This window comes from Mustela nivalis (assembly GCF_964662115.1).
Source record: "Mustela nivalis genome assembly, chromosome: 6".
In the NCBI taxonomy this organism is placed as follows: domain Eukaryota; kingdom Metazoa; phylum Chordata; class Mammalia; order Carnivora; family Mustelidae; genus Mustela; species Mustela nivalis.
In genome coordinates this window covers 115,479,164-115,493,817 of record NC_139025.1, presented here as the reverse complement: position 1 = coordinate 115,493,817, position 14,654 = coordinate 115,479,164, and the positions used below count along the sequence as shown (strand labels likewise).

General features: G+C 40.2%; 1 protein-coding gene across 11 annotated transcripts in view; it reads right to left on the bottom strand.

Annotated features, from left to right (window-relative positions):
- NEO1 (neogenin 1) overlaps positions 1–14,654 on the bottom strand; it is a 232,936-nt gene that overhangs the window by 18,649 nt on the left and 199,633 nt on the right. For 4 of the 11 annotated variants that reach the window (XM_082735725.1, XM_082735717.1, XM_082735716.1 and 1 more), the window contains exons 17-23: positions 12,899–13,122; positions 12,678–12,816; positions 10,329–10,436; positions 8,601–8,795; positions 7,907–7,939; positions 4,532–4,600; positions 812–959 (exon numbers count right to left, since the gene is read on the bottom strand). In XM_082735725.1, coding sequence (XP_082591851.1) covers positions 812–959; positions 4,532–4,600; positions 7,907–7,939; positions 8,601–8,795; positions 10,329–10,436; positions 12,678–12,816; positions 12,899–13,122 — 916 coding nt within the window. The remainder of the gene's footprint in view (positions 1–811; positions 960–4,531; positions 4,601–7,906; positions 7,940–8,600; positions 8,796–10,328; positions 10,437–12,677; positions 12,817–12,898; positions 13,123–14,654) is intronic. The other 7 variants (XM_082735726.1, XM_082735719.1, XM_082735723.1 and 4 more) reach the window with 3 other exon arrangements.

Sequence of the window (14,654 nt, the reverse complement as noted above, 5' to 3'; positions counted from 1 at the left end):
CTGCAATTGAGAGACCTCTCTAGAGGGTTACAGTTAGGGGTTAGGGTTTGGGCTAGTGTATGTACCTGACACTCTATAGTTCAGAGATCTTGCCAGAGAATAAAACCCCAGACTTCTCCTTGGGCAGTAAGAGACATGCAGCCATCTACTGGGCTGAGGCAAAGAAGGGATTTGGGGGCTCTAAATATGCTTTAACAGGTATTCAATTTTTCTTTCTGTTTTTATCTTTACCTTTACGTCCATTTTCAGAAATACCACCAATTCTTAAATATTTGGGGGTCTTCTCCAGAATAACTGGGCTGCTTCTCAGCTTTTCTTATCATGTGTTCAGGAACCCACTTTCCAGATGTAGGATTAGGGTTAATGCTTGGTATCCATGTGTGGACTCCTTTTGATAAATACAGTATAGCACTGTAAATGTATTTTCTCTTCTTATGATTTTCTTAATCACTCTCTTTTTTCTAGCTTTCTTTTTTGTAAAAATAAAAAAAAATTTGTCTATAATATATATTACATATGTGATATATAATATGTATTACATATAATATATAACATACAAAATAGGTGTTAATAGTTTATCAGTAAGGCTTTCAGTCAATAGTAGGCTACTCATAGTTTGCAGAAGTCAAAACTTAAAATTTATATGTGGATTTTTGACTGCATGGGGGGTGTCAGCACCCCTAATCCCTACATTGTTCAAGGGTCAACTATACTGAATGTTTAATCTCTTTGTACAACTCCAATTACAGAAGTCACAGACGAACAAAAGAATAGATAACAAAAACCATGGGCCACATTTGAGGCTCCTTACTTTTTCTGGTGAGAGGTGGTGCGCCTGGTGCAAAAGACAGCAATGACCACAACCACCACAATGGTGACAACACCAACAGAAACAATGATGACCAGCAGCATGCTACTGTCCAAGGGAGAGGTGGGACTTCCATGCGGGCTGTTACTACCTGTAGAGGAAAAACCGGTACGTCTGTTAGAGTTCGAGAATTCAAAAAATGCATACACTCAGAGTATGGAAACTTCATGTGAGAGTCTCTGTAATACACTCATTGCCTTGGATACAAGTGTCTCATGCAATCTACAGAGCCAAGTTTATGTGCTATGTACAGTTCTTAACACAGTGTCTTGCACAAAGCTGGTGTTTAGTGATGGCTTCCTGAATTAAAGTAAACATTATACTTGGACAAATGAAGGGCCTGCCCCCTGCCTGGTATCTTATGTCATATTATGCATAAATTTGTCTTATAAAGCATCATTTGATCATGATTTTCAAAAGCATTTAAGAAATGTACATTCAGAGAAAGCTAAGTTCTTCTCCACATTCAGATGTCTGAGATCACAAAAATTACTTGAAAAATACAGTCTGGGAAAAGAAAAAGAAAAATACAGTCTGCTTTTATAAATATAGTCTTTGCAAAGTTAATTCTCTTAATCAGTTTCAGGAAAGAGTAGATCTGTACATATGCATTAGTCTGACAAATATTAACTGAGTAGTTACTATGTGCCAGGCATTGTTCTAGGTACTAAGGATGCAAGAGTGTACAACAAAGATATGACTGCTGGGGTACAGGCAGAAAATAAACAAGAAATTATTAGTAATAACTGCTAAGAAAAAAATAAAATGACGGGATATGATACAGAGTGGGTGGCCATTTTAGACCGAGTGGTTGGAAAAAACTTCTCTGAGGAAATGGCATTTGAGCTGAGATTTGAGTGACAAGAAAGATCCCACCATGCGAAGATCTGGAGGAAGAATGTTCACGAGAGACGGAACAGCTAGTGGAAGCATCCTAAGGCAGGAATGAGCTTGGCAGGGAAGGGAAGAGAAAGGCAGCAGTGTTGCTCAAGCAAGGGGAGAGAAGCAAAGTTAGAGGGAAGAGAGTGAGCACGAAAAGACAGAGGCCAGATCACTGAAGACCCTGAGGAAACTTAGCTTCTTCTTTTTCTTCCTGTTTTATTTCCTCGTTGCTTACAGGATGAGGGCCGTTTTGTATCAAGGCCTCTAGCTGTATTCGAACTCTTGTTCTTCTATTTTCTGAAACACATTTCTTCCCTTCCCACCTCGTTATAAAAGTCACACATGCTCATTTATAAAACATGGGAAATCCCACCACACGGCTCTGACTGCCATTGACAGCTGATATCTTTCTTTCCAGCTATTCTCTCTCCTGTTTAACAGTCAGAGCTGCCTTACCAAGTAATGAGTATTTAGTTTCTAGAAATGTTTAGGAAGAATCTTTCTACAAGTCTGGGAGACTGGGGAAGAAATCCCTAACATGAAGCTATGGCTTGGGAATCTGATTCCCAAATACAACCCTGGTTTATAAACTTTTTATCTAATTCAAGGTGTACTTAGAGTGGGAGCCCCTTCCATAACTGCATTAGCTGACCTCCCAGCTTCTGGTCGTATGGCTTTTATAGGCTACATCTAAGCACAGTGCTAAAATCTGGGCTGATTTAGGAGGGCTTGAGAGCTTCTTCTTCTCCATTTGGTTTAATTGTTTTTATTCCTCATTTCTGAGAAAAAAAGTAAGCAGATGGACAACTTAAATTGTACATACTGAACTTTAATAAAACATTTTTACATTTGGGAAAGACTACAGAACTAGGGGCCAATAAAGTTAGACCATACTGGGCCTTTAACTGAAAAGCTTTTATTAAGAACAGTGCCGAGTTATTGGGCAGGGTGTGTGGTGGGGAAGGCCCTGCATTCAGAGCTGGGGAGCTGGGGCGTGGGGGCCTGCAGAGGTGGTGGTGGCAGCTCTCCCCTGCCAGAGATGAATTCCCACTTAACTATATCTGCCCTCTGGCTTCTGAGAGGACTGAAATCTCCCATTAAGACAGGGTGAGAGCGAGCTGCCGAGGGAGCAGGTCCTGCCAGGGACATTATGACAGGCCATTTCTCAAGCCTCATATGGGCTACTGCAATAGCTGCTTAACCACTCTCTCTGACTTCATTATCTCAGCCCCAACTCTTTCTTCATTCACCAGTCATAACAGTCGGTACTCAAGGAACGGAGATATCAGCTGTCAATGGTACAAGGTGTCTTACACATGCTATGAGCAGGGTGAAGCCCACATTTTGCAGCAATAGTACCTGAGCTTCTGGAAGGTTGGTTCCAACCTCCACCTTGTCTAATGCGAAAATCTCCAGCCTGCCTCCAGGCAGTGTGATCCCTGGAGAGAGCTGGCTGGTTTTGGCTGCCATGCATTTGCACATACTGTTGGTGCTTCCTGAAATGCTCAACACCCCTCGCCCCGTGACATTTAGCCATCTTCCACGCATCCTTTCATATCTGGGTCAGACTTCCCCTCTTCTGTGAAGCTTTCCCTTTCCAGTTGCTTTGTTACTCACTGCTTTTGCTCCCATACATAGCCTGTTACATTGAACCTGAACCTTCATAAACATGGGTGAATGAATGAATGTATAAATGAAAAACAAGAAAACAGCTGCTTTCCTCACAGCCTTGAATATTATACCATGGACTGCACAGAAATACAACACACGCATCCTAGGAGGAAAAGTGCAGAGTCCTAGAACTCAGCCTAGGACTCAGATTCCCATATCTGGTACAGAACCCCAGGCCTACTAGGCTGTGTGTGACAGTGGAAACGTCACAATCAGGAGTCGGAAGCCCTGGATTTTGGTTCTAGGACTTCCATAATTAATGGGTGGGTTCAGGCACATTACTTCTCCACTGAGTCTCTCTTTTTTTTTATTTTTATTTAGTTATTAGGCAGAGAGAGAGAGAGAGACCATAAGTAGGCAGAGAGGCAGGCAGAGAGAGAGGGAGAAACAGGCTCCCCATTGAGCAGAGAGCCCGATGCGGGGCTCGATCCCAGGACCCTGGGATTATGACTGGAGCCAAAGGCAGAGGCTTAACCTACTGAGCCACCCAGGCGCCCCTCCACTGAGTCTCTTAATGTGTAAAATGGGAATATCTGTTCTCTGTGCTTTACAGTGTTATGAAGATCAAATATAATTTCGGGTGTGAAAGTAACTTATAAATAGTGAAGTTCTGTAGAGAAGAAGGTGCCATCATTTAAGGAGTTAGAAGGCACCAGCTCTTAAGCTGGCTAGGAGAGTGGGAAGAGTTTTTTAGAATTCCCAAATTAAAACACTGTGGTAAGCAGTGTGGACAGTAAGTCATGAAGCATTTCTTTGGCTTATTCTAGGTGATAGATAATCCCATTAGAGGGCTTATTTTTGAGAACAAGATTCTAATTCTTTTCTAGAGGCAGGCAGTGGGCACAAAGGAAGACTCATTTGTTTAGAACTAATCTTACTTTAAGTTGGGTATGTGGGGGAAACGATCTTACTTATGGATCTTATTTATGAATAATGAATGGGTTTACAGTAGTTTAGCAGACTTTTGCCCAAAAATGCCTAAAGTTAATTCTACTGAATAAAAGAAAATAGGTTAACATGGTATAACCCACCACAGAGAAAACTACAAAAGACATTTCGAAATTCAAGCAAAACCATGTCATGCCCACAGGGGGGGCAAAAAAGCTTTACCGCTCATTGGAGGTTTGTAGTCGGATCCTAGGTCTGGCAGCCGGCTTCCTTTTCCTGTAGACCCTGAGGCTGAAGGAGAAGAAATCATGTCAGTAATGACCCAAGCCATTGGTGGGATGAGTCGACTTCACAGCTAGTGAATGTTTTCTACAAAAAAATTATTTTCAGTCTACTCTGTCCATGAGGAAATGAAGTAGCACATAAACAACAGGGCACAAAATGGGCTGTGCAAAGCAAACTAAGGTATAGCTTTCTATGCAATGAGGCATCTGAAAGGCTGTATCCCTTGGGCCATGGCTGTATCTAGTGTGGAAACAGACTGCCACTTGCTATTCACATGGTGGGAGCACACACATTTCTCTCGCCCAGTAAACAGTTCCTGCAAGACCACTCAGAGCACTTATGGAAAAAGTAGCTTCTCTCAGAAAAGGAATCAAGGGACCAGTTAGGCTGACTTCTGCATTATGGAAGTGGACTTTTCCAAAGGACTTGGCTATGTTGATCTCCTAGTAGGTGTCAGTAGTGTTTGGATTTTCCCCCCAAATTATAAAGCTGCCTTTTCCAATATAAGGATACCCTAAGCAGGAGCAGGAAGGTATGTGGAAGTTCAAATCGGTTCTTGGTTCCTGCTCAGTTACCCAAATACCCAAGGATGGAAAAACAAAGTCTTCCCTCTTGTTGCTCATCAAGATACCATCTCCTAATTCACTGTCATAAAATATAATGAGTGAGGCTGCTGATCTTGGGCTTGGGACCACCTCACAAACAGACTTCATAAAACACAAAGATCAGGTTTTTTTTTTTTTTTTTTTAGTAATTTGTATTCTTGGTCCTGAACTTTATGCTTCACATTTATAGGAAAAGTTGCTTGGGAAAAGCAAATAGAAGGAATCCTTTCCCAATACAGCAAAGGCATTCATCAATCCAACGTTTGGATTCCTCCTGAAGAAGGTGTGAAAGAACTGTGAAGTCAAAGCTGCTCATGGTTAACAGAGCACACTGCCTGCATTGAATACTGGTCTACCACATACTGGACTTCTGGCAAGTTATTCATTATTCTTGAGTCTCAGTTTCTTCATCGCAGAACAGCAATAATAATGGTATCTACTTCACAAAACTGTGTTGAAGATTAAATGGAAATTTACTCCTATAAAATATTCTGAATACTGCCTGACACACAGCAAATGTTCAACAAATGTTAGCTACTATTATCACATATATAATAAAGTTTTAGGGAAGAACATCACCTTTCCCTTTGCAGAGGCACAGAGCATGAAGCTTCAGAAAACACTTATAAATAATTATTTCTACAAATAAAGCTTTACTAGAAATACACAAACTAGATGCGTTTCTATAAAACATTACAGCTAATGTCATATCAGAGTTGACTAAATGAAAAATTAAAATCTGAACATTTCTGTATATAGTTCACTTAACAGAATAAATACAGAGATGAAAACAATGTTTTCTGTTTCCAGAAGCTCAAAACTCCCAAAGGAACAGAAGTTGTTGCGTACCCAAAAGGGCATATTAAACTCAGTCCCTGATTCTTTTTCTGTTGTCCATACTTGTTCCTTCATCCCCTGACTTCCGTGGCCATGACTGCTCCCAAATGGTACACACTGTATGTTAGGGGTCCAGCTGCTCTTTTCACTGGGATGAAGTCTAGCTGGAGGAGATGGCTTAGCCCCCATGAGGTTCTTCAGATTTAAGTGTGCTTACTTTTCAGGGAGCCCACACATGAGCCCAACTATCCAGAGTATCATGTTGTGTAAATAATTGCCAAAGAGTATATTTTGCCAATAAAATGGTTGGTTTAATTCCCCTATTTCCCAGTATTTTTTCTTTTAAATATAACCTATGAATAGAAATTCCAAGGATTAACCAAACACCAAAAAGAACTACGGGTAAAGAATTTTAAAGGCCAGAGGAGTGGCACAAGCAAGACTCTGGCTTATCCAGTGGGGATAAGAGTGGGGGGAGAACAATGAGCACATTTGTACTCCATGTGCACGCAGTATAGTTACTTTCCTGTTCTCACACTTGAGTCAAAATGTCCACCATCACTAGGGTGCCTTACGCATACACACATCCAACATACAACAAAAGACTGATTGAGTGCAAATATATTTCCAAAGCCCTGAAACAGGCAGCCTCAAGTCTGACTCTTCCTTGCCATTAACAAGATCCAAAGACAACTTCTTTCTTCTTCCTCTTTTTAAAAAATCTTTTAATAAAGGATTTTATTAAGTAATCTCTACATTTAATGTAGGACTCAAATTTACAACCCCAAGATCAAGAATCACATGGTCCACCAACTGAGCCAGCGAGGCACCCCAAGACTTTTTATTTCTAAAAACTACTCTTTTTTTTTTTTTTAAAGATTTTATTTATTTATTTGACAGAGAGAGATCACAAGTAGGCAGAGAGGCAGGCAGAGAGAGAGAGAGGAGGAAGCAGACTCCCTGCTGAGCAGAGAGCCCGATGCGGGACTCGATCCCAGGACCCTGAGATCATGATCTGAGCCGAAGGCAGAGGCTTAACCCACTGAGCCACCCAGGCACCCTCTAAAAACTACTCTTAAACCTTGAAAGCAACCATCAACTTTACTTCCATTGCTCTCAGTATAGAGAACAGATACCAACTTTAGCTGACTCCTCAGAGATGAAAACCACAGTTCAGTTACCTCTTCACCATCTCAATTACAGTGGAAAAACTATGCTGACACAATTTCGAGAATGGTGACACTCAGGCCTATACTTTCTAACTTTCCATTTTAAATTGTTCCTATCTCTTTTAAAATGAGCAGATGTATTTAAGGGAAGAAACAGAAAAAGAGCTCTGAATTAAGCTTATTTAACAGAATAAATAGTACTAATTCTGTCACAGATTATCACACAATTCAGTAGGGTAAATGTGTAGATTCTTGGTCCGGGTGGGGGAGGAAAATAGGGTATTTGCGGAATTTGACTACCACTTTTCATCTAGAGATACTAATGCAATCCTAGATGCTACGAGTATGACAAACTGTTTGCTGTCATACTGGTCCAAATGCCTATCATGGTTACAGAATTTCAATATCATAGCACAGAGGACAAAGGGACCCACACTTAAGGCCAATCTCCTACAGCTGCAGAACTTCATTTACTCTCCTCAGTTTCCCCCTATTTAGCTCCTAAGTCAATTCCCAGCTTTTCAGATACCCCAAGTGCCACAAACATGGACTCAACTCCACTTTGGCCAATGAATAATGTGGATTTTAACACACAGTACTGATTTTCAGGGGGAAAAAAAAAAGGAACAAAAACAACAAAATGCTAGTAAGAGTAGGTCACAAAAGAGAGGAAAGGAGAGAGAGGCCATCTACTGATTTACCTTGATCATTAGGCATTTTATCAGAGGAGTCCGCTAACAGGCCAAGCACAGGGGGAGAAAAAACAAGAGCAAGGATCACAAGCTTTGAAGGTGGGACAAGCAGAATTTTTAAAGGAAAAAAAAATAAAACCCCACAAACTTCCAAACAAATCGAGTCTTAGTTTCAGTGCTAACAGAAAAGAAATCCATACATGATTTCCACATTTCCACAGACTCAGTCCCCAACTAACTTTATTCCTAGGCTCACTTTGTTCAGTACTTTATCTTCACTGTCTCATCTAGAGTTTTCTTCAAAGCTCTTGTTAGTGTCTTTCTCTCCACAAGTAAGACTTTCAGGTTAAGAGCCTGCATGTGTTGAAAGGGAAATATCCATCACAATAATATGCTATTACGCTACCTCAGAACCAAGAGCATCGCATCTGATCTGACTGGTTAAAAACTCTGAGATCGCTGCCATTCACCTGCCTTGAACAGCCTTGTATGTGACACGGTTAGCCCAGTAACCTAGGGAGCACTGACTTGTGGTAAATGGGTGGGTGAGGGATCATTTTGAGGTAAATGTTCACACTTCGGTTCATAAGCTCACCATCAGAGCTTCTTATATTCTCCATAGTCTCTATATGCTACAGTGATAGGTGCAAGCATGGCCCCACTAACGAGACACGGAATAAAACACTATTTAGTGGAGTTTTACCTTTAGGTGTTCTGAACTGGACAGCTTCAGACATGGGTCCCATGCCCTTTGAGTTTCGAGCTTGGATTTTGAAGTAATATGGTGTGTCAAGTGTTAACTCTTGTATCTGGTGAGTCAGCCTGTTTCCCACAACAGGCTCAATAACCCAGTCGTGTATCTCTGCATTCACATCCGTACTATAATATATGATGTAACCTGTCCAAAGGAGGAAATGAGAAAAGATATCTTATTCCTGCCTTTTCTTTTGGAATCAGTAAGTCAATAAAGACATATCTTATAGCATATACAAATACAGAACCAGTTACTGATTAAAGGCCAATAGTAAAATGCATTCAAAATGCTACTCTAAACATCATATAGAGAAAAACCATAATTTCAACACTGCCAGGCTGTAAGTTAACATCTGTATTAGCAGTTAAAGCAATAAAAGTAGTTACAATAATAAAAGAGGGTTAAGAACTCTCAGAAACCAAGAAAACAACCCAATCACTTCAACGTCTTAATGTTTGAAAAATGTACCCACCAAGAGTCTACGATTAAAATAATGCACTTTTGAAAACCAACACTGGCCCAGCGTGCTGCTTTAGCCCTCACCAGTATGATTTCCCCGGAGAAAAACTCTGGCAGACCTGGGAGGTGTGGGCGGTACCTTTTACTAAAGCTCTCCCACACTTTGAAGTGAGTGAAGCCACAGGGAAACATGACCCGAGACTCCCACCAGGGGGCAGTCACTCTCTATGGTGGAGGCAAGAAGAGACAACCACATGCCTACCTGACCTACACAGTGCAAAAATGCACTGGTTTTTAAAGACAAAATAAAATGTAATCCAGGTCAAGTCATGCTTCATTCTTTTATGGAAGAGGTAAGATCAAAAACCTAAAAAATGGTACAGATAGATACCTTATGGGAAGGAATTCTAACTGAAAGTCTAAGCAGAACAATATTAAGAAATGCTTTCAGTTTCCTTATTCATCCTTATTCATTCCTTATTCATGCTTTCAGCCCCCTTATTCATACAAAGGAACTTCAGAAAGCAAATGCCTGCTCCTTAGGATGTATCCTAAGAAGCTGTAGCGACATAAAGCAGAGGTTCCAAGGGGAATAATTGACAGCTAAATCCAGTCAGGCTTTCCTCCCTGATGAAGCTGAGGAAAGCATAGTGTCCTCTACTGTGGAAAGTTCTCTGGAAGACCAAGGAAAAAATCCCAGGTCCCTTCAAAGACCTAGGCTGATTCAAACTTCTAACTCTAGTGTTAGAGCACAGGAAGCTGAAGTAGCAGGCCTGGGGGAAAAATGGAATTAAAAGTCTAATGGGCTTTTGGGGGCTTCAGGTTAAAAGAGCTGGATCTGTATTTACTGGGTATTACCCTGTAGAATCAGGCATTCTGATTTTTAACTCTAAAAATCATCTAGTCAGAGGCAGAGAAGAACAGCTTTTCCGATGAAAATAAATATGTCCGTAAGGCTCCACTGTAGCCAAAGATTGTCTAATGTACTATCACCCATCACACTTTCACACAGTGAGTTGGAACAATCAACTGGCAATTCATTTTTACATTAGTATGAGCAAACACTCCCTTGGTCCACTTTCAAGGACCACCCTGACTTCCTAAGTCTCATAAAATGATCAAGCCAACGTTTGGACTCCCACTTCTTCCAACCACACAGTCCTGGGCTGGAGTGCTTCTGCCCAGCAGAGAACAGATACACACTCAAAGGCATCTTACCTGTAATTTTGCCATTGGCTTCTGAGGGAGGTTGCCAATTTACAATTATGGTCCTGGGTTTTCCCTCTTTACTCACAACTGTCACATCTTTGGGTGGAGAAGTAGGAGCTACAAAATAACAAGACTGTCAATAATTCTTGTCCATTCCAGTTTCATTCACCATTTCTGCAACACTTTCCTTTTAAAAGGTGCAATAAGAGGTGTAATGCAAAAAAGCTAAAGCCTCATGGCTCAAAGAACTCATAGTCTGCCTATAAAATAGATCCAATAAAAAGAAGAATATGCAAAGTACCAAAGAAAAAAACAACATACTATGAGGCTATAGAACTGTCACCTTGGGCTGGAGGTCAAGAATTTATAGGATTCTTATGTAGGGATATCAAAAGACCTTTGTAGTTAATTACCAAGTATCCACATTATACCAGGCATTTTATAAATAGTATTTCACTTAATATTTGTGGCAACTTGAAAGGCAATTTACCACTATCCCTGCTTGACAGATCAGGGCATTGACAATGAAAAATGTTACGTAATTTGCTCAAGATGACATTCTATCCCACCTCCCCATATTTAGATTATTTTATTAGAATATTTTCAAGTGTAAAATAATTTTCTCTTTCACTTACAGTTGTCTCTCCAAACAAAATATAATGTGTGAAACCCCCTATTCCCTCAAAGACTCACCTTAGGTGTGGAGTGAAAGAATGCTGTTTTTAAGTTTTCACTCTCAATCTCAACTATTGAGATTATTGCTCTGAAATGTAAAGCTACTTAAGAAACACCACCAACAGAATAAAAACAACACTGCATTTCTTGTATTTCCATGTTATGGATATCCATATAGGATAACTTTTAATGTACTAGTAGAGAAATGAGTAAATTAAGTACATCCTCAAATTTACTCTTCCTAAAATACTGGAATTTTCCTAGCATAAAATGGAAGGAAGCCTGGTGAAATGCAGACATCCTGAGAGAATACATACCATTATTTATTAACTAACGAATTGGAATGAAGCAAAAAGATATTCTTAAAACTAGCAAAGAAGGCAAACTCAAAACCCAAGGTCTATTTAAACTTTTTTTGTTATTTCTAAGCTCTCCAGATGCAATCCTTTTCTCTGTAGGAAGTCCATCAACTGTGCAGGAGACACAAAGACATTAGGGTCAGGCCCAGTTCAGAAGTCTTGGCAGCTCCACTTTTTCATTATTTATATATAGGCGGAAAAAAAAAAAAAAAAGGCCATATGAGGCTGGAAGGGACAGAGACTCCTGATGGTTGCACAGAAGCCCATGCTAGAAAGAGTACAAGAGGGAGAAGGGCAGGCCTACGAATGAGCAAAAGGCAAAGAGAACTGCAAACTTGGATGGCCTGCTTTCCCCTTAATTTGCTTCAGTGTCTTTTATCTTTCATGTTTACTTACAGACAAAATCCCTTAGGCTACCCCAATGGGATTTTATTTATTTATTTATTTATTTATTATTTTTTTTTAAGGATTTTATTTATTTATTTGACAGAGAGAAATCACAAGTAGATGGAGAGGCAGGCAGAGAGAGAGAGAGAGAGAGAGGGAAGCAGGCTCCCTGCTGAGCAGAGAGCCTGACGCGGGACTCGATCCCAGGACCCTGAGATCATGACCTGAGCCGAAGGCAGCTGCTTAACCCACTGAGCCACCCAGGCGCCCCCCAATGGGATTTTAGCAGATACTACTTATAAGAAAGCTGCTAGGGCAGCTTTGGGGTTCTCTGGTAAGGTTCTGAGCCTCTAGCCAGCCTGGTGTTGGCAGCTGGTCAAGAGCAGGTCACTTCACGTTTCTTCTACCTCAATTTAGCAAGAAAGCAGGATTAATGACATTAATCCTTTACATCTGCATAGTGCTTTCTTACTGCCAGCTGCTTTCTCATCTGCTCATTTTACCTTACAAGAAGCCAATAGGGCAGGAAAAGCAGATGTTATTGTCATCCCTCTTACAGGTGGAAGAAACAACAGGCTGGATGACTTACGCAGTCAATACTTGGTTGACCTAGTACTGAACTCAAGTCCCCTGATTTCTAAAATCTAGCATCCTTTGCATTCGATCATCCCATTATTTGGTAATGTTCTTGTTCAGTCATGAAGAAAACATAATTCATCAGCTGGAAAAGCAAACACGGAACTCCAGCTGTGCTGCTCACTATGTTCTGTAAGTGGTTTAATTCACACCTTCGATTCTTTCCTCAGGTAGTAGAAGCAGGTGATGAGAAGTCTCATGACTAGGAATGTCGCCCAACACTAGTCTTTCTTTCTTCCACTGGCTTTCACGTCTTACAAAGAAAAGAAATGCCATGTATTAAGATTCAGATAACACATACCATACTCAAAGGTAGTCCCATGGGCTGTCATACTCCATGTGCTTGATCTTCGACCTTTGGTCACCATCACAGAGAATTCATACAGTGTATTTGCTTTTAAACCAGTCACCAAGTAACTTAAAGTGGTTGCATTTGCATTCTGGAAGTAGAGGAATCAAGAACTTTAGAATTAGGAAATATCAAGAGTTAGCTTTTCCCACCCAGAGCAAATGTGCCGGTACCTTGTACTTGGTGTTCGCTGGGATGTTGGTTTTCCATCGGACTGTGTAGTACCGGGAATCTGTGATCTTCTGGTGTTTGGGCAGTGAGTTGTCCGCCCATGTGATCCTTATGGTGTCATGACTCAGAATGGAAGCCTGAACTCCCACAGGGGGCATCATGGGAGTGGGATCTGGCACTGGAGTGTATGGAGCATTAATAACAAATAAATCAACTTCAGAAGTGTCTGGGTAAAAAGTAATTAAAAAAGGGAAGTGGCATTTTTAACATAAACAAAAATAAAAGAAAAGGAAAATGCAGGGTAATATAATGGAATGAAAGGTGAGAAATGGAGAAAGAGAAAGAGAATCTGGAGTTAATAGATAACCACCATTCAATAAAAAGAGTATTTCCACGTGTGTTCTTTCAGGAAAAATTTTTTAAAAATGTCTAGGGAAATAATTAACAATATTCTCTACTGTATTCTGTAGGTATATTAACATTTGATAATCCAGTGATTATATTAACATATTCATACTTGAATTTTCCTTACACTATTTGAAAATACTCTCTTTTCCAAAAAGGATTGTGAGAAGATACAAACTATTTTTAAAATCAAGCGTGTAATTTCAGAACAAGCAACAAAAAGCTCATGATCTATTTTGATAATTCAGTGAATGTGACTGAATTCTGGGGACACGGCTTACCAATGCAGGTCAATGGACATATAAGCCTGAGTCCTGAATGTCAGCCAATGGCAACTTAGCCTGGCCTTGGTTTTAGGGTTATCTGATACCCACACAGGGTCCAGTTCAGATTTGCTGATGTCCTGGGTCTAGAAGCAGTACAACAAAATGGCTCACATCCAAATAAAGCAAAAAGAACTCAAGGGCATTGCACTTCCTGAGGAAAAGGTAGGCTGACGCCATGAAGGAATATCTGTTATGCTTTCTCCAGTAGAATCAGAGAATAACCCACCTAATGAATCCCAATCAGTTATAGGAAATGACATAATATGGGTCCAAGTGACAGCCTTTATGAATGCTAAAAATCAGAGTACTTATTTGATAGAAAGGAAGTCTATACTCATGTATGTCCTGTGCCATATGCAGGTGACACCTTCTCTAAGCTCACTGTCAAAGCAGAGGCTAGAATGTGCACACAAGGACCATGAGCCCAGGGCAGCACAGCAGGATCCCCTGGGCTTTACCAGCTCTTGGTTAGGTTTTCTACATACGCACATACTGATTTATTTGAAGTTAAGGTTTAAAAATGGGTTTCCCACATGATTATGCAGAGTAGCCCTTCCTGTAACTCAAAACCTGAAATGGCATGGACCTTGTTTATGAGTAAGTGCCAAAATAACATAATAGTCTCCATTTGTGTATGTCCTGCACAATGAGCACTAAAAGTAACCGAGGAACAGCCAACATTATAGTCAAGGGCTTTGTTCAAAGATCAAGAAACAAACCAATTAGTTATAGAAAATGCACCTTTGGGTGCAAAAGTCATTAGACTTCTTTGAGAATTCTTTTTTATTGGTAATAACTCCTGAAAAAGATAACAAGGTGACATGACTTAGGAACAGTTCCTTGTATATTTCTAGCCAGAAGGCTATATTTTTAAGTCACATAAGAAAATAATTTCAAAAATTTTTTTTCTATTATAGGTAATTTAAGAAAGTAGCAAATCACTTACTTAAATACTCTCTTTTTCACCTTACTCCCCCCACCCCTTTCTGGAATATCAAAGCTCTTTGCAAAAGAACTTGTAAATTGT